This window comes from Mustela nivalis (genome assembly GCF_964662115.1).
Source record: "Mustela nivalis genome assembly, chromosome: 6".
Taxonomy (NCBI): Eukaryota; Metazoa; Chordata; class Mammalia; order Carnivora; family Mustelidae; genus Mustela; species Mustela nivalis.
The window spans coordinates 85466154-85486072 of record NC_139025.1 but is presented as its reverse complement, the minus strand read 5'-3'; the positions used below and the strand labels follow the sequence as shown (position 1 = coordinate 85486072).

General features: G+C 47.0%; 1 protein-coding gene across 3 annotated transcripts in view; it reads right to left on the bottom strand.

Moving 5' to 3' along the window:
* Window positions 1–7679: 7679 nt before the first annotated feature.
* The window catches only part of INO80 (INO80 complex ATPase subunit), a 139150-nt gene continuing 126910 nt past the window's right edge, over window positions 7680–19919 (bottom strand). Inside the window, exons 30-36 of one of the 3 annotated variants that reach the window (XM_082735540.1) lie at window positions 16921–17079; window positions 16075–16177; window positions 15221–15309; window positions 12581–12733; window positions 12116–12275; window positions 11189–11404; window positions 7680–9281 (exon numbers count right to left, since the gene is read on the bottom strand). In XM_082735540.1, the coding sequence (XP_082591666.1) occupies window positions 9064–9281; window positions 11189–11404; window positions 12116–12275; window positions 12581–12733; window positions 15221–15309; window positions 16075–16177; window positions 16921–17079 (1098 nt within the window). In that variant the 3' untranslated portion in view covers window positions 7680–9063. Of the gene's footprint in view, window positions 9282–11188; window positions 11405–12115; window positions 12276–12580; window positions 12737–15220; window positions 15310–16074; window positions 16178–16920; window positions 17080–19919 lie in introns of all 3 variants that reach the window. The other 2 variants (XM_082735539.1, XM_082735541.1) reach the window with 2 other exon arrangements.

Genomic DNA, 19919 nt, shown 5'->3' with positions numbered 1-19919 from the left:
CTTAAAGTCTAAAAAAAAAATTATACACAAACACACACACACACCTCCCTAGGGGAACCTTGGTGGCTCAGTCGTTAAGCGTCTGCCTTCTGCCCAGGTCATGATCCCGGGGTCCTGGGATCGAGCCCCACATCAGGCTCCCTGCTCAGCAGAAAACCTGCTTCTCTTTCTCCCACTCCCCCTGCTTGTGTTAACCTCTCTCACTGTGTCTCTGTCAAATAAATAAATAAAATCTAAAAAAAAAAAAATCTCTGGGGCGCCTGGGTGACTCAGTCGGTTAAACATCTGCCGTTAGTCCAGGTCATAATCCCAGGGTCCTGGGATTGAGCCCTGGGTCGGGCTACCTGCTCAGCAGGGAGCCTGCTTCTCCATCTCCCTCTCCCTCTGCCCCCACCCCTGCTTGTGCTCTCTCACGTGCTTTCTCTCTTAGATAAATTAATAAAATCTTAAAAATACATCTTTCAAAGAGGGGCGCCTGGGTGGCTCAGTGGGTTAAAGCCTCTCCCTTCGGCTCAGATCATGGATCCCGCGGTCCTAGGATCAAGCCCCACATAGGGCTCTCTGCTCAGCAGGGAGCCTGCTTCCTCACCTCTGTCTCTGCCTGCCTCTCTGCCTACTTGTGATCTCTGTCTGTCAAATAAATACATAAAATCTTTAAAAAAAAAATAAATCTTTCAAAGAAAAAACAACAAATCTCAGTCATTCTGATAGGAAAAGCATGGAACCTCATTGTTTTATTTTGCATTTCTTTGGCTATTGAGGTTGAACATTTCCCTGTATGATTATTAACATTTGCAAGTGTGTGGACATTTTCCTTTTTTTTTTTTTTTTTAAGATTTTATTTATTTAGTTGACAGATCACAAGTAGGCAGAGAGGCAGGCAGAGAGAGTGAGATAGGAGGAAGCAGGTTTCCTGCCACGCAGAGTCCAATGCGGGGCTCGATCCCCAGACTCTGGGATCACACATGACTTGAGCCGAAGGCAGAGGCTTTACCCCACTGAGCCACTCAGGCACCCCATGTGTGGGCATTTTCTATGCATGTACAGGGGCCAGTACATAGAAGGTGTTTAATCTTGAATAAGTGGTTTTGCCCATTTCCCCTTGGACTGTTGTGTCCAAGTGTTGTTATTGTACGGCAGCCTCCTGTGCAGTTAGGTGGGTCTAAAGCTTTTTCTGAGACTGTGAGCCACTAAAGTACTAGAAGGCACTTAAGGGTCTACCTCCTTTTATTTACTTATTTTTTAAAATTTGAGAGCGAGTGAGAGAGCACAGAAGAGAGGGAGAGAGAGAAGCTGACTCCCCACTGAGCTCAGGGGCTCAGATGCAGGGCTCCATCCCAGGATCCTAAGATCATGACCTGAACCAAAGGCAGATGCCCAACTGACTGAGCCACCCAGGTGTACCAAAGGTTTAATTCTTTTTTTAAATATTTTATTTATTTATTTGATAGACAGAGATCACAAGTAGGCAGAGAGGCAGGCAGGGAAAGAGAGAGGAGGAAGCAGGCTCCCTGCTAAGCAAAAAGCCTGATGCAGGGCTTGATCCCACGACCCTGGGATCATGACCTGAGCCAAAGGCAGAGGTTTTAACCCACTGAGCCACCCAGGTGCCCCCCAAAGGTCTAATTCTTAAGATAGCAGGTGAACCTCCTCCCCGGCCTTTCCCCCTCCTATATTTTTGCAACCAGCATTGACCATGCAGATGACACCACCACCACATGGAGGTGGCAAGAAACAGGAGGAAAGGAACCTGAGACCTTAAATGACTATGTTGAGCACATGTGAATTCCAATTCCTATGTGAGAGAAAGATATAGCTTATTTGAACCACTGCATTTTTTGGATCTCAGTTACAGCAGTGTGTGCTATCCTAACCAATGTAAGCAAGAGGATTTATGGGCCAACCAATGGACACCTGCAATTAGTCCTTAGGGATGACCAGCCTGTTTCCACAAGATGAAGAACAGGGGAGTGGAGGAGATCAGGAGATCAGGTTCAATGACACTGCCTTTGAGATCACCCATTTCATCTTCTTAAAGGGTCTCCCGAAGCTTGGATGGATGATGGACTAAGTTTGCTTATACTGCCTTCAGGCTGCCTTCTGAGAGTGAGCATGCACCAATTTATGGCCTAGACCCCTAGGCAGAGCTGTTCCTAGTTACTTAAGTTAATCAATACATTTTTTGGTTTTTAAGAATAATAAAAAGAGGGGAGAGAGAAAAATATAGACAATAAGCTTTGGTGAACTGGTTAAAAACCAAAACACACTCATCTAAGACACTTGGCTTATCCAAAGCAAAGGTACTAGAGGCCAGCGGGGGGGCCAGAAGGCAGGCCAAACAGGGGGCATGCACTGAAGCTCAATTACTTTATTCCTAGGAGACCCCATGATTCCTCCCCACAGAGTACTTTTAATTGGTTCAGAAGTTCCAAATTAGGTAAAATGGTTTCCAAGCCCCAGCCAAATTTGGAAAAAGTAAATTAGGAGAGAGGACTACCTCATATCAGCACAAAGACAGTGAGGCTCACAGGTCCTATTCACAGACTTAAGAACTGTGTAGCTGTTGGTGTCAGTTAGTGCTGGGCACACGGTAGTCATACTGCAGTGAGCCTGAGCACCAGATCCTCACATGACCCAGGTCCTCAGGAAATGTTAAGATATGTTTAGTACATATCTTAACCTGCCTCCTTAAGCAGTGGCATTCCCAAAATCTCATTAGAGTTCCAAACAAGATAAATTCTGGTGCTTCAAAGAGTTAAGTGTCAACTCTCTGAAAGACTTCACTATTCAGAAAGATTCTGGGTAACAGTTAATGCTGCCCTTTCGAAACCCATTGGGCTGAGGGCAAACTGAGACCACCAAAGCCACACAGCCCCAACAACCCACTGGATTTGAGCCCTCCATCACCCATCTTCCTCAGACATTCCCAGGCAAATGGCACCAGGACGTAAAGGGGACGACGAGGTGTGGAGCCGCCCAGGGTCTTCCAGGACCCCTCACGTGGGAATGGAGAAGGGAGCCCTTCTCTCGGAAGGGACAGCGGCAGGTGTGCCTGATCCAGGGTGGGGGTCTGTGGTGGAGAAGGTAAGAAGTTCAGAATGTTCCTGGGTTTTCTCCTGTAGAGCTGCTCTCTGGGGGTCACCAGCTGGGGATGGGAAGCTGAGCAAACTTCCGTGTCTCCTGTGACTTTGACCATCTGTGCCCCTGCTTCCTTTTGTCCTTGGGAGGCTGCTACAGCCTAATCCCCAGTCCAGGGAGGACCCAGAAAAGCCACTCAGGATACAGGGCCAGGCTTTCATTCTTTCGCTTTGGTTCCTGACAAAGAAGCTCCACAGGGAGGAGAGCAGAGGTATAGGCCCTTCAGGGCTGCTCACAGGAGCACAGTCCCCAGCCTTTTGGGAAAGAACTCTTACCTCACTAAGAGGAAGGAAAGCGTGGGGGAGCCTCTCTCCCTGGAACCCTTACTTCTCTCACCCACGGTGCCAGGAACTAGGAACCAAATACTCCGTGAGAACTGTGATATACATCTTGAGCTTTGTAACTTCCTATGTCCAGTTCTGCTTTTTCCTGTTGTTTGTATTGATGAGCAAAAAAACCCTTAACAAAGAAAAAAGCAAGATGTTCATTTTTGACAGTAGCTAGGAGAAAACCGGGGGAGCATCCTCCAGTAGCTTGCCATAATGGAGTGGGAGGAAGGGGTGGAATGAGAGAGTGGGTGGTGGCAGTTTTAAATTTTAAATCTTTAAAGTAATCTCCACACCCAGCGTGGGTCTTGAACTTACAACCCTGAGATTGAGAGTCTTATGCTCTACGAACTGAGCCAGCCAGGCGCCCTGTGGTGGCAGTTTCGGAGAGGAAAGGGGAGCCAGCAAGTCTGAGGACCCGAAGCAAGGAAGAAATGCGAACTCTGGAAGAGGCCAGAGGTGTGGGGAGGGAAGGCCTGGTGAGGAGGGAGATACCCAGCCCTCAACACTGAGGAAGTGGGCCTCAGGCATGTCCTCCCTCCTCCTCCCCCTTCCTTCCACCTTTTAAACCCAGCCCCGGTGACTGTCACCTGAGATTGGTATCTCCACAGCCCAGGCCTGGCACTGTTGGCCCCAGACACTTCCAGGGTGACAAATGGGTGGGTTGTTTCTGTGAGGACTGAAATAGCCCAAAGTCCTGCCCCCAGTCCTCAGGAGCTTCTACACAGGGACCTTTTCCAGCACCATTTGCTACCATAGAGCAAAGACCCAGGCACATGGTTTCAAGATAGCCAGAGGCCTGATTTCTCTAGAATAGATCCTGCCCTTCACACACCTTTTACCTCTGAGTGGTGTGAATGAACAATGTGAGGGGTTCGCTGGCAGCCATCACTGGCCACAGCTGCCTCCCAAACTGCATGGCTTCACAAGCCAGTGGGCTCTGAGAAACAGGAGGAGCAGCCAAATTTCCCTGGGCCCTTGAGAAGGGTTTGGCAATGAGCTAAGCAGTTAACTGGCCCTGAGGAGGCTGGTGGCCATGGTAAGACAACAGGCAGCACAAAACAATGAGTCTAGGGATCACAGACCCTCCAGTGGCTGCCAGCGGCCACACCGGACCGAGCAAGAGCCGCACGTCAGAGAGCTAGCGTACCTAACATGTCTAACAGGTGCCACCCAGAGGGGAAGGGTGAGGGAAAAAAATCGTTATTGACAGTTTCGAAATGAACAACAAAAGAAACAAAAACCTCCTGAAACATTACGTACAGGGCTGAATTTTCCTGGAAACACTTTCTGTCATCAGGTGGATTCAGTGGAATTGGGCAGAGAATAAAATTGTATTTCCTATACAGGGTTTCCTGGCTGGCGTGGGGAGGTCCAGACAGGTAAGTTTCCTCCGACTGGCACGGCTGGAGGGTGCTCGAAGGCCCTGTTATGTCAGGTGTTGTCCAAGGACTAGCAGCATGGCCACCACATGGGACGTGTTAGAAATGCGCTCTCCCGTCTCACCCAGACCTTCTAAAACTCAAATCTGCGACTCAAGATCCCAGGGTGACTCACGAATATGAAGTTTGGGAAACACCGCCTTAAGGGATGGTTCAGGTTTCAAATCCTTTTCTTTCTCTATAGTTGAACTCCACACCTAATCTTCGCCTGGCAGTTAAAAGTAGACCGGCACTGGCCATACCGCCGTGCTCCTCACTCACTGCAGATATGGAGGCACATCAGAGGAGCTCTGAAACTTGGAAGACAGCTGAAACTTACAAATCTTGCCTCAGCATCTAGTTTGGCATTGATGGGGTGTTTCTTTTCTTAAGATTTTTTCTTTTTAAGTAATCTCTATACCCAAACATGGGGCTTGAACTCAGGACCCCAAGATCAAGAGTCATATGCTCTTCTGACCCAGCCAGCCAGGTGCCCCTAGGGAGATGTGTTTCTACTGATAGATGGCCTGCTGTGAGTGGCACCGGTGAGGGCTGCAGACTGCACCTGCAAGCCATCAAGGCTCTAGAGATGGAACACATTGGCAGACACTAGGGCAATGCTGTGCATAAAAATGCAGCTCACTGCTCAGTCCGCATTGCCCTGCTTCCTGCTCAGCCCAACCTCAGGACTAGACAGACACAAGCAAGCCCTGGGGACCCTCAGGACTAGACGGACACAAGCAAGACCTGGTGTGTCCCCAAAGGCCTGGGTACCTTGACAAACCCCTATACACAGATCCTGGCATAGTAAGCCCACCACAGACCCTGCATTTCCATGGCTGCTTATACTGACCCACAACCTTAAAATTCACTTACCTAGCGTCCCGAGCTGACTCATGCAGTGAGGTGAGCCTGGCCAAAGGGACATCTCTCACTGTGATCCAGGCCAGACCTGCACTCTAAGGCTTGGACTTCCAGACTTCCTGAGGGATACTTCCTTTAGCAGGCAGGAGCCCTCCCCAGCCTTTTCCCACTTAGGGGACTGCTTCCCTGCATTCCTAAAAGAGCTTGGCTCTCTCACATGGGAGACAGACACGTCTTCAGTAAGTGGGTAGACAGAGCATGAATCATGTAACTTGGGGATGCTTAATGAGCTTCAGGCCTTCACTTTTAATATTCAAGTCCCATCCATCTATCCTCAGGGAAGGGAGGGACAGGTGAGGAACATTAAGGTGGTGAGCATTCCTCATTATGAAATGTTAGCTCTGTTTCTTCAGGGACTGGATTTTTTTTTTTTTTTTTAAAGATTTTATTTATTTATTAGAGAGAGAGATGGGGAGAGAGCAAGCACAGGCAGACAGAATGGCAGGCAGAGGCAGAGGGAGAAGCAGACTCCCCGCCGAGCAAGGAGCCCGATGCGGGACTCGATCCCAGGACGCTGGGATCATGACCTGAGCCGAAGGCAGCTGCTTAACCAACTGAACCACCCAGGCGTCCCGGGACTGGATTAAAAATGGGCGAAAAGGGAGTATATACTGTAGCATGTTTGGGGACCGAGGAGATGAGGTCTCTAATCCAAAACTTAACATGCTTTTCAGGCAGAGGCATTAGCCTACTCACATCTGGATGAAGCTGTGACAGGATCCAAGTTGTCAGGTCCCCAGAGAGGTGGCCACTGTCAACCTTGGCAAGGCTCCAGCAGGAATGTCACTGGGGGCCTTGCTGAGTAATGAGAACTGGAGAGGACCCATCCTAGTGGGCTTGTTGTAACCACAAGCCACAGTGGTGATGACAAGAGAGCATGCATGGTTAGTTGAGAAACTGATAGTGAGTGGTCTGTTTTGTGTGAGGCCTGGGTCATGTTTACCAGCAGCAGGGAAAACAACATACCCAACGTGTATGATAGTTGTACTGGAGATCAACAAAATGAAGCAAAGGTTGACCCTGTGACTCCATGAGCAGCCGCTACTCAGGAGCCAGCTCACTCTGGCCAAGGGTGTGCAGGGTGAGCCAAGGCCTGGGAGGCCACAAGGCCAGCATACTTGGGAACAGCATGAGCCCTGCTTGAAGGTGACGCAAGAGCATATCAGTGTTTCGCTCAATCAGAGACACACCAACTGCCAGCCTAGGCTGGAAACGCTCTTTACCAACTGATTGGAAAGCTGTTTTCAAAGTGTGGATGTCTTTGGAATCACTGCAACATATTTCACTATTTTCATTCACGATTCTTATAAGCACTGCTAACTACGAGAGAACACTGAATTCCATTCACAGTTTGTTAATATTTCCGCTGCTGTAACTGACCCACAGACAGTGCACTGGAACAGCCAATACACACATTTGTGTGCACACAACAGTTTTAAGAAACTGGGACCATAAAGGTTTTCCTATTAGTTGGGGATGTGACACATCACACACTGCCAGATCACCTCTCATGTATAGTTTTTGGAGAAAGAACCTGTCAGTGTTCCGATTATCACTATGATGCTACCTGATGGTGGACCAGACCAAGCCGTACGCACCTGAGTCTTAGAGTCTAGGTCCTGAGTCATAAGGAGCTCACACCCTGTGGGCCTTGGCGTTGGCATGCCAGTGACTGGTCAGACCTCCTCTCTGATGGCTGTAGGCAAATTCCTAAGCCTGATTAAAAATGCCACTGAGGAAATGCCCACACAGCACTCCTTGTCCCAATGACGACCTGTTGGGGCTCTGTTCCCCTTTACCCTGCCACATTCCTCCAAGAACCCTAATGTGCCCCTAAAAGAGGCAGCTACAAAGACCACAGACACCCTGATTTACATAAAATTATCTCACTCCATTTTATTTAAGATTTTTTTTTCTCCAGTTAGTAAAAGAAAGATGTGTCTCTCTTTATACATATGTACAAGTTCAGTTATAAAAATAGACAGCACATTCAAAGAGAAAAAAAGGCTTGGCATTTTTCTGATTCCCTCTAAATAGTATCTGTACACAAGAGTCTGGGATTGGGCAGGAGAATCTTAATGATTTAAATTAAATGATTCCCCTACCACCCCTACTCCAAAAAAAAGTTTAAAAAATCAATCTGTCTAAACTCAATTCCGCGATTTTCAGGTGTGCAAATTAGAGGCTGGCCCGCACGGAAGCACCCGCTCCACCAGGGACATCAGGCTGGGGGCAGGCAGAAACACCTCCCATGCAAACACCACCCCTTTGCCCCTCTTGGGGGGAAGCAAGCTCAGGCGGGTGGAGGTGGGGCCAGGAGGGTTGGTGCTCAGCTTTGCCCTTTCTCCATCCTCTCCACCTCACTCCTGCTGTCCCTTCCTTTCTCAGTGCAATACAGACAGTGCATACAGCCAAGCAGGGGGCTGAAGGGCAGGGATGGGGAGACTGTGCATTCAGGAAGGGCAAGGGGAGTCTGCAAGAGGGGCAGTGAGGATGTCCTGCTGATTAAGGTGGCTCCTGGTCTCTTTACTGGCTTCTGGGAGTCCTGGGGTGGAAGCTGCTGCTACGGTTGCTGGTGGGACCTGAAGGTTCTCTGGTGTGAACCATGCAGGACAGGGGAGGAAATGCTGGGAAAACAGGTGCCTCCGGGCATGCCTCCTCTAGCCTGTGTCACCCTCACAAGCCACTAACCTTCTCACGCACTCGCTGTTCTCTTCGGTGCTGACACTCTGGCAAATGGGATCTGGAGACATGGGGAGTTGCCCAAAAACTGACGATGCCAGATACATGATTTCCTCCTTTCCTAGCCCTACAGGAAATCACAGCCCTAAGAGATGTCTCTACCGTGGAAGGTTCTTCACAGCACTTGCAGAGCCTCTGCAAGGGAGATGGCCAGAGCCCAAGTGGAATGGGGAGGGAGACTGTGTGCCTGAGCATCTAAAGGGGGTTTATGTCAGGCCCTTCCTTAGTGCGAGGTTTAAGATGTGGCTGTCAAGTTCACTTGAGATGCTGCAAGGCCTATCTCTGTCCTTGGGCCTTCTTCCTAACAGACCTCCCAGAGCACTCCTCTTGAGACACAGGTGAGAAAAGTGCTCACACCAACCACCTGCCTGTCTTTCCCTTGCTGCAACTAGTCATCTCTGCCCTCTGACCTGGGATGTAAGACGCTGCACTGGGCAAGCCATCCAAAGACCACATGCGGGCCATGACTCTGGCCCCTGGTTTGGTTGAAGGAAGCTAGAAGGTCCAGGTGGTTACCGTCCTCCGGAGGGGTTGGTGCCTTTGCCCTGTTTCCGGACCAGGGAGTCTGGGGCTAGGCTGCTGGTCAAGTGGAGGCTCTTGGGAGTCCCAGGAACATTATTTCCTTTGCTCAAAGGGGAACTCAAGGGAGAAGAGGCGCTTGAAGGTCCAAAGTCAGCAAGGCCAGCAGGCCGAACAAGAGACGTCTGCAGAGGACTGCTGGCAGAGATTCCTGTGGGTATGAAGAAAGAGACAAGTAGGTATAGGCACCAGGCCTGTCCGAGCTGCCCCAGGAATCGACCTTGGTTACTGGAGTTTGCTGGAGGTGAGTTTGTGGGCAGCCCCTCCCATTCCTTACCAATGTCTTCCTAGCACATTTGCTTGCTCTCCTGTCAGCTGTCTCTTCTGTAAGAGGGATGTGTTTTTCAGGGAAAAACGACACCTCCTCAGCCTTCTCCACGTCACCTCATCCACAAGGAGTAAGATGTCACCTTGATGCTCACAGGCAGAGCACACATCACACAATGTGGGGAAGCCAAGGAAGCAGGGTGGCATGGAACTTCTTAGGCACTAATGTATTTTCTTACATATTCTTTCTTCCTTCTTGGGACACCACTTGTGATTAGCTGCTCCTATTCACTCCTTTACTTCACAAGATGTCCCCCATTCCCCAAGCTCTGCCACTTCAGGGACCCAGTTCAAATTGCTCATCCTCAGTGATGGCTCCCAGGGTGACAACTCTTTCCTCCTTGTAGAGCCAAATCCACTTACACCTCCTAACATACTGTCTGATCTGCTTTAGTTGTTTCCTGCGGACTGGTCTATCCTGAAAGAGTACTGAAGTGCCTGGTGGGCACACAACTGCCTCTTCCCATCCACCCTGGAGCTGCTGGGGAATCTCTGCATTGGTCCTCTCCCTGGTTTTCCCATTCCCAGTCACTAAGCATTGTCAATTTTCCTCGTGACATTCTGCCTCCTTCACCCCTCCTGCCCCTTCTCAGACCAGATCTCCAGAAGAAAGCCTGATGGGTGTTGTGCTCTGTCTGTCTGGGTGAGACCCTTGCCATGGCAGCCTTGACTGCTGATATGACTGCTGTTTTCCAAGGATGTGATGAGCTGACAAAAGGTTAAGAAATGCTGGACTAAGTATATATCATACTCATTGAACGAACAAACCCATAAGATTCCTGCCATAGGAGGATGGGGAGGGGGACTCACATTTACTAAACACCTTCCATCCAGTCATGGGCAACACCTGCTACAACACTCTCAGCTAAACACCAAACCCAGGCTGTGAATGTGGACAAGGCGGTAAATGGCGCTCTCCTTCACACCCCTCATAGCTGTCCTACAGGCTGCGCTTATCAACATCCACACGCGGAGCTCACCATAGCCACCTCCCTTTCCAGAGCTCCTCATCCCACACCTGAGAAGCTCTTGTCCATCAGGTCCTGCCATGTGTTTCCTCTCTTGACTCCAACTGCCCCTCTTGAGCACGGCCTGACTGACCTGCTCGGTGGCCCCGGATATGCCACTTCCTTCGTCATCCTTCTCCTTTCTGAATTACAGCCTGGCAACTCTGTCTTCAGATCCATAGTTTCCCCCTTCTTCCAAGCTACAGCTACAATTAAGGCCTCCCCCTTTCTGTCACTCAGTACACGCACACTATCTGCACTGCTGTTAAACACAGTCCGCAGATGGCTCCCTCTTCTCACTTCCACTAGTCACTCCAGAGCGGGGCCATGTGTTACACTCTCACGCACACGGCGCGGGTGGTGGCAAACGCAGACAATGCTAGCCCAGATTACTGAACTATAATTACTAAAACATGCATCTTGGAAAAAACATCAGTTCTCAAAGCAGGAAGAACTATGATTATTTAACGCAGTATAGTCCAGCAATTCAGCTCTCTTTGTAGTTACTTCCACTTCGAAGGTGAAACTGTACTAAGCCACAAGGGCAAGGGCAGAGTCAGGAGTGCTCAGTACAGAAGCAAAACCCAATGAGGCCTCCGGGAAGGAGCCTCCTGGCCCAGGGGGTGCCCTACCTGCTCTCTGGGCAGAACACTCCACAGACCCTCTAGACGGTCCCTCTCCAGAATGGAGCCTACAGCTCACCCCTGCCCCGGGGCCTCCGCACCTTTAGACACATTGTACCCGTATGCAGCATAGGCTGCTGCTGAGGCTGCCGCGGCCCCTGCTTTGGCTCCTGCCATTGCAGCAGCACTGCCTGCGGTGGACTTCCTGCTCCGGCCTTTCCCTGCTCCTTTGGCTGTGCTTCCTGAACCTTTGGGGCGGCCTCGGCTTCGAGCTGAGTGACCACGTCCTGCAGCTGGCATTTCCTGAATGGAAATTCCTGTGGGAACAAATGGGCCAAGAGGGAAAAAGAGTCAATCTCTTTACATGTTAACAGAATCTTCCGCGGACAGGTAGGGCTGGCTCTCGGGGTTTTTAGGATTCCCATGGAGGGATCCGTCCCCATTTAATGGCTGGGCCAAGGAGTCACAGAGTTAGTAAGAATTCTGAACGGTTAACACAGCCGGATTCCTTAAGTTGCTTTTCATTTGAAATGAGTGGTTGCATTACAACTGAATTTCTTCCTTAAACTAGATCATTACTAAAGGAACCCCAGGCGTGTACTGCCTGTGGTTCACCTGTGTGCTTCAATGTGCTCCTGCCTTGTTGAGTCAGCTTTTACTCCCAAGTTTTAAAGCTAGAGCTCCTCAAGAAATAGCACCACTGGGCCCCACAGACCAAAGTGAAGAAAGGCCCAGAGAAGCAAACTTTAATTAAAAACTAGCAAAAATGAAGGTGGAATATGAAATACAGGGCTGACTAGAAAACAAAGAAGTTTGAAATCTTTATAAAGTTCTTTCTCCCTTTCACTTGACAGAGCTAGTGAAAGAATAAGCCTATCAATTCTCCTTTTTCCTCCACTCCACTCTTCTTCACAGATAGTAGAAAATGCCATGATCGTAGGAGTTGGGACTTCATCCAGCACGAAACCAACACCTCTCCTGAGGCACTGGACCAGGCCCAAGCTGTACGAGACAGCAGTACCACTCACCATTCACAGTATCTGAAACGGAGCCTGTTATGGAGGCAGGAGAGTTGGTGGCCCGAGACTGGGGGGCTGACGAGGCTGGGTCGTCCACGATGACTAGCATATCACTGCTGCTCTCATCAGGGGGGATGGAGCCGGTGTGCAGCTCACTGCTGATGGAGATCTGGAGGAGGAAGGGTCGAGATCACCACCATTCTTGGTGCCCACAGCCCATGGCCCTCAGACCCATGTGAGGACGTGTTTCTCAGCCCTTGTCACTATTTCCCTCTCCTGCCTGGCTTCGTTCCTGAGGGTAAAATTCCCTGCTCTGGCTCCAGAGAAGCCAGCCTGTCCTCATTTCCTTTTTCCCTTATGGATTCCATGTGCAGCCCCCTTCCCCAAGGCAGGAGAACTCCAGGAGAAGCAAAGGCTACCAGATCAGGACATAGTCCCCACTGCCGGGATGAAGGCATCTAAAAGGAGCCTCACCTCACTGAAAGGGCTGGGCATGGCCGAGTCCACGCTAATGAAGGAGTCGTCCCCGTCAGCAGAGAGGTTGGAGTTATCAGCCGAGGGAACAAATGGGATTACTAGGTTCACACCCTCCTTTCTCCTTTTCCCATCCAATTCATCTTCCTTTTTCTTCTGGGAACACACAAATCAAGAAATTTGGAAAAAGCATGAAGATAGGCACCAAAAGAAAAGGGGTTGGAAAAGAAAGTGATGACAGAAATCTGACTCTCTATAAACTGGCAGGTTTTTCCCCCTCCCCAATTAGCATACTTTTAAGGAAGGAAAAAACTCCTAAGGAAGAAGGAAAGGAAAAGCTTAAGAAGAATTTATGTATATTCTACCCCAGTAATACAGAGGTACAAGGCAGGCCAGTCACACTGCATCAGGGCTGCACAAAGCCTGACCCTTGAAGGGCATGTCCGAGCCACAGCACTCACAGGGATGGAACTGATTCCGTCCTCCAAGAGGGAGGCCCAGTGCCTTTAGTGTATTTTCTGCACATCTGTTTTCATTCTGCCTTCTTTTTAAGTATGCATAAGGAGGACAAAGGTTCTTATCATACCCAAGAAATAATGAGTTGCTTTTGTCATTACTTTCTCAGTTTACATGTAAATGCTTATGGGTTGAGCTACATTAAGCAGGTCTAGAACTATCTAGGGCTCTGTTACAGATTAGGGACCTGAAATCGCAGAATGTGCTTAGAAAATTCTAAGAATCACATCCACTCACTGCATCTAAAGGCATCTGTACCCACCCCTACATCAGGGTTAATGTCTTTGTGTGGTTTATACTACGACTGGATGTTTATCTGAAATTTCTTCTTTTTTTTTTTTAGATTATTTATTTATTTGACAGTCAGAGATCACAAGTAGGCAGAGAAGCAGGCAGAGGGAGAGAGGAGGAAGCAGGCTCCCTGCTGAGCAGAGAGCCCGATGTGGGACTCGATCTTGGAACCCTGGGATCATGACCTGAGCCAAAGGCAGAGGCTTTAACCCACTGAGCCACCCAGTCGCCACTATCTGAAATTTCTCTACTCAGAGCACGGATGGCTTCTGATGCAAAATCAGTAAACCCTATAACACTCTGTATTAGAAAACCACCTGCTGTGGTTCAAGGATTTCATTGCTGTAGTCTGGATTAATTCCCCTCCCGTCAACCTCCATTCCAAACTGCATTTATAATTCCGTGACTGAGGGTCATTTGTTTGTTAATGTATTGTGCCTTTAACTTTAGACAGCTTTTTATTTTGCTATCCTGTTGGCTCAATAATGCTCATGGTATCAACTGTATTGCAAAGTAAATTTACTGAATTTGGGCTAAAAAAACAAATGAACAAATAAAAAACAAACCCCATCTTTTCTTCTTTGATGTTATTTCTGAATATTGAAGCTATTTTAATTCTAAATAGTAGTAAGTAATGGGTTAGAGATTTGAGGGTGGAGTCACAGTTCCTAGATTTTCAACTTTGATATAGTGAGTACCAAGGCATCCTTCATGTTAGAGACAGTTCTGCTTAGCAGAAGGTACAGATGAGGGTGTGGATTTTACAAAAGGAAGAGTTGGTGTATCTACTGGAAGATGGTCAAGTCATACAGACAAGCTCCGAGGTTGCTATCAGTCAAGGTCTTATGGCCAAAGGGACAAGGGACATGAGGTCCAACACAAGCTTGGATAAGGGGAAGAACTCAACCTCCACTTATTACAGAATCAGTTAACATGTGGCCAGACAATAGGCTTCAGACAAATCAAAGTCCATGGAAATGAAGCCTGGACAACTGGTTGGCCTGAGGACCCAGAGCGATCCACATGCCTGAAGCCCATGGTAGCTACCTTATCCAAGATCAGGGCTGATAAAAGTGGGAAGGGCAGCACGACTCAAAGGTAAACCAAATCCACTAGAAAATATTAGGAAGTACTTTCTGGAAGCTAGTAAAGTGGTTCTGAACTAACAATACTTCAGTGTTAAATCTGGGAACCTGGTTGGAACCAATGGGCTGACTCCTGAAACATGAATAAATCCTGAAAGCCTCACTTGGATTCACTTCTCAATAAAGACCAGGAATAAGGATCACTGAAATAAAACTCTGGCAGAAACAGTAAGACAGGGAGAAATGTAAGGGGAACTACATTCCATTTTGCAGTTGGCCTGGTGGGGTTAAGTGGGAAATGTCAGAAGGGAGACAAAAACCAGCTCTAATCTTTCGTATAAATTAGAGAAAAAAAAGATGAACAGACTGGTCAGTGATTTCTTTTGCTGACAGCAGATGACTAGCAGAATTAAAGTAGGATTGGATATAATGACCTCTTAGGCCTTTTCTAAGATTCTGTGGAATCTGATAATGTAAGTAAGATTCATCTCATCCATATTTAGCCCCATGCTTTGCAATAACCCCAACAAATAGTTTCCAGAATTCCATGCGACCAAACAAGGTATGTCTGTGTGGGGACTACCGGTCTACCAAGGCCACATTTCTCCTGGTCAAATGTCAATCAGCATAGAACTACTACTCACCACATACAGAGCTGAAGCTGGATACCAACCGTGGACCCAAAGCCTTTTTTAAAGCACTGCCCTGTCCCCTACTGGTCCCTGATGGCCACCCAACCTTGAGATACCTTTTCTGCATACTTTTCCCGCTTGCGCTTGCGTTCTTTGACTCGGTTGGTTTCCTCCTGCTGCCGTTTCTCTTCTTGCCGCAGTCTCACTAACAAGAAAATTAAAAAGATGTGAAGATCTGATGAAGTGCCTGTGGTAATCAGAATCCTCATTCTCTGAAATTAAGTTGGCCACATCCTCTGGTATTTATGTTCTAGGACAGGACTTTAGTCTAGGGCAGATTAACTGGTTTTTTAACATGGAGAGGGAACAGAGTTCTTGGATTTTTAACAGTTTTGGGGTTCAAACCATCATTCGGTTAAACTGTCATGGTCCATTTCTTGACTTTATTCTTTCCTCTTTTCTTTTCAACCTTTTAATACAGTTGCAGAGTCCTGAAAGGGTTTTAGAAGGTGGTGGCTATTGTGAGCACTGTAAGACATACTTCCTTGATGTGATACTGACATCCCCAGAGGCTCACAAGGTAATTCTGAAACCAACTGTTCTCAAAGTCAGCAATACATGGGAGAAGTGCTATAGCAGTGTTTCTCCCAACTTCTCCATAAAAGCATTTCTTTAGACAGAAAGAGTAAATTCATTACTGCTGAGGAGTCTAGGGATATAGCCTCCCTGATGCAAATTTATTCAAAGTCATAGTACTTTTAAAACAAATTGAGTTTTGCCTTCTACTCCGTAACACATTCTTGTTTGGGTTTTAATTTAACATGAAAAACATTTCTCCCCAAATATAGTCTTTGGCTTTGCTTACCCTTAGCACACAGCCAAGGAGCCCTATCATTTTTGGATGGGAGGGGACAGAGAAAAATTTTCTGTAGGGAAGAGAGAGCTTTAGTAAGAGGTATAGGGTACGTACATTTCTTCTCCAGCTCTTCATCATCCAGAAGAAGACTAACTACCTCTTTGGGTTTCAAAGTATCTGGTTTGAAGTTCCCACCAGAAATCACCATCCGCTGAATCTATACCAAAGCAGATCAAAACATCACCAGCAGGCACCCATTCCCTTATGGCTAATATCCAGAAAGAAGGTGACATCTTTCTCAATCTGCTCCTCTGGCACTTGATTCTCATTTATCTCACCAGCTCATCCAGATTATTTATCCGACAGAAAGAACAATGAAAACTATTTTTGCTTGGGACTGCTAATTGATAGCTAGAAGATCCAATAATATTGAAATCAAGATGAAGGGGCACCTGGGTGGCTCAGTGGGTTAAAGCCTCTGCCTTCAGCTCAGGTCGTGATCCCGGGATCCTGGGATCAAGCCTCTGCTCAGCAAGGAGCCTGCTTCCCTTCCTCTCTCTCTGCCTACCTGTGATTTCTATCTGTCAAATAAATAAATAAAATCTTAAAAAAAAAAATCAAGGAAACTAGCAAATTAGAGATCGTCAAATTGAGAGTACTAGGAAGAGCTCAAATGTCATTCTTTCTTTCCCTGAATGGGAAAGTATGTGAAACAGGAGAGCCATGACTGGTGTCACCCTCCCACGAACCACAGCCCTATCTAGCCTGTAGACACCATTAGGACAGAAAAGGAGTGAGGAATGAATAGCCAAGGCAGTAGGACTTGATTTTATTTTCTATTCAGAAGAACTTTTCATCCCCTTCTGATCCATGGAAGGCAAGAAAGAGTCTTAGCCCAGTACACGCGGCTGACTTTCCAGCTTCTCCACCACTGCACTACTTCCTCTGCCTGTTGCTTACCTCACTCTTCTCCTTGGCTCGCTGTAGAATGCGCTCTTCAATGGTGCCTTTACAGATGAGCCGGTACACGGTAACCTGCTTTGTCTGCCCCAAGCGGTGGGCCCTGTCCATGGCCTGTTGGTCCACAGTGGGATTCCAGTCACTATCATAAAAAATCACCTGCACGGGCAGAACAAGAATACATCAAAGACAAATACATCTCTTATGGCAAGACCAGGAATTCCGAGGGCAAGCCAGTCACTTGCAGCCCCTGCATTAAGGGCATGAAGATGAATGCACATCTACTCATAAAAACCAAGCCAGTCTTTCACTTGCCTTGGGCAAAAGAGACATACTCTAGCTCCCCCACCTCCCCACCCCGGATTTTCATTTAAAAAGAGGGAACAGCAATAATATTAATAGTTACCTACCTAATACTTAGTGCTCACTATGTGCCAGTCACTGTTCTAGTTGCTTTATGTGTATTAATTCACTTAAATCCCATAATCACTATGATTTAGGTACTATTAAGACCCCCATTTTATAGATGAGGAAACTGAGACACAAGGAAATTACAGAATTTATCTAGGATCACAGAGCCTAAGTACCTGGTAGGCCTATGAGGTGGGGGAATATGAAAACCTTCTTTCTCTCTTTTTTTAAAAGTTTTCATGTATTTATTTAAGCAATTTCTACCCTCAATGTGGACCTTGAACTCATGACCCCAAGTTCAAGAGCTACATGTTCTTCCAACTGAGCCAGCCCAGCATGTCTGAAAGCCTTCTCTTTTTTTTTTTTTTTTTTAAAGATTTTATTTATTTATTTGAAAGACGGAGATCACAAGTAGGCAGAGAGGCAGGCAGAGAGAGAGAGAGAGGGAAGCAGGCTTCCTGCGGAGCAGGGAGCCCGATGCGGGGCTCGATCCCAGGACCCTGAGATCATGACCCGAGCCAAAGGCAGCAGCCCAAACCACTGAGCCACCCAGGCGCCCCTGAAAGCCTTCTCTTTAACACTTAGTCTACTATGGTAAGGGATAGGCATAGCTTTCCTGGCATTCTCCAGCTCTTATTTCCTATCCCTTGAATTCAGCAAAGAAACATTTAAAGGTTTCCTAGAAGCTACTTCTGGTATGCTGAACAACAAACATAAAGAACAGCAGAATGTACTCTCCTCTCCTCTCCTCCACAAGTGATCCTACAGCCAAAAGACTCCTGGGTCCTCAGCCCTGAGGCTACTATTCAATACAGGAGACTTCCTGAAAGAAAGCCAGTTCCAAATGGTCCTCATGTGTCCTCATCCATATTCAAGCAAGTCACCAAATCCAGCCACTGCTTCTTCAGAATGAACCTCTCATTTTTACAGTCCCACTGTCCCTATTCTGAACTGGGACCTTATCACCTACACCTGGATCGCTGCCACTGTCAGACCAGCAGGCTTTCAAGAGTTCAGTTTCTCTTTTTTTTAAGTCTACTTTGGGTACCACTCTAGCCCACTCTATTTCCCTGCCAGTTACGCAGTAACACACCAAGCCCAAACTCCCCTTAACAATCAGGTCCTGCTATACTAAGCCAACTTCATTTCTATTCTTTTCTAAAATAAACATGTCCCTTCCTTTCTGTTAGAGAGGTCTTTTCAGTGCTCCTCACTTATGACTGTCTGCACCACTTTTTGCTTAAGCTTTTTTTCTGACCTATAGACCCTCAATTCTTCTCTATTGGTCCTTTAAGGTCTGATTCAAGCTTCCCACGTTCAAGAAGGCCTTCCTGATTTCTCCTGACTGTAACAATGTCCCTTTTCCTATTCCTCATGGATTCCTACTAGCAATAATAATGGTGAAAATCTGTTCAGCACTTACAATGTATCTGGCAATAGTGTGCATACATGGGTCACTAAATTTTCACACAAACCTTGTGTGTTTCCTTTATCAATCAGAAAGAGACTGGCCTGAGTCCTAACAGGCTCCTTCCACAACCTGCACTATTAACAATACTCGCATTGCCTATCCTGGCCCAAGTTCTCACTTAATCACTATCTTCTATGGGTGTCCAATTATTCCATGTGTATTATTTAAAAAATCTCCCTATCTAGTCATATTGTAGAACAGAGAGCATCCATCAGTGTAAAGAAGAATGCCACAAATACTAGACAATTAATACTAGAATCTCTAAGGGGACCGATCAACACTAGACCAAGCCTAAAAATGTAAACTGAGTGATTTACTCCGAAGTAATTTATTTGTTCTCTCATTTAAAATTGGACACAATTCTGCCATTCTCTGCAGAATTCAGACTTTGAGTGAAGATGGACAAAAGGCATCAGCATTTTCAACACTATTGCCTACAATAGGAAAACCCCCACTGGCTCTTTCTGGAAGCTGTGCTTGAGTCTGGCGCCTTAGACCACTCGGCCATCCTGACACTGCCACTGGCTCTTTCTGATGCTGCATCTTTTGTCTTGCTTTTACATGAGGTATAATCCCACAATTTTTAGCATCAGTCAGAATCCTCAGGAAGAAAATTACTAACTGCCTGACAAAGAGAAGAAAATCATTGTGAAAACTTACTGCTATCCACAGTGTCCACAGACCTAGGATTTCGAAGCACACAATGCTTACATTTGTAAAGGAGCAGAGCAAACCTGATGACAGGATATTTTGGAGATTCAACAGGATATGCAAAATTATAGAAAATCTACTTTAAACTTTCAGAGAGAACAAGGACGAGAAGACAGAGTTAATGTAATGGAGGCCTCTGATTGGATAGGGGAGAAACACTACTTGCTCAACACATCTAAAATGACTATTACTGGAAAATGACAGTTGATGTCTCATCCAAAAGATAGTACCCTTAGTTAGTTACCTAAGCCTGAGGCAATGGTGCAGCAGGAATTTGTAATGGGAAGTTCTATATTATGAATCATTTCATAGGTGCTTTCTTAACATTCACATTTTTTCCTGGAAGTGTCAGTGGCAACCAGATCTGATTCAACTTAGGTTTTTTGAGCTCATAAAAGGTAAAAAA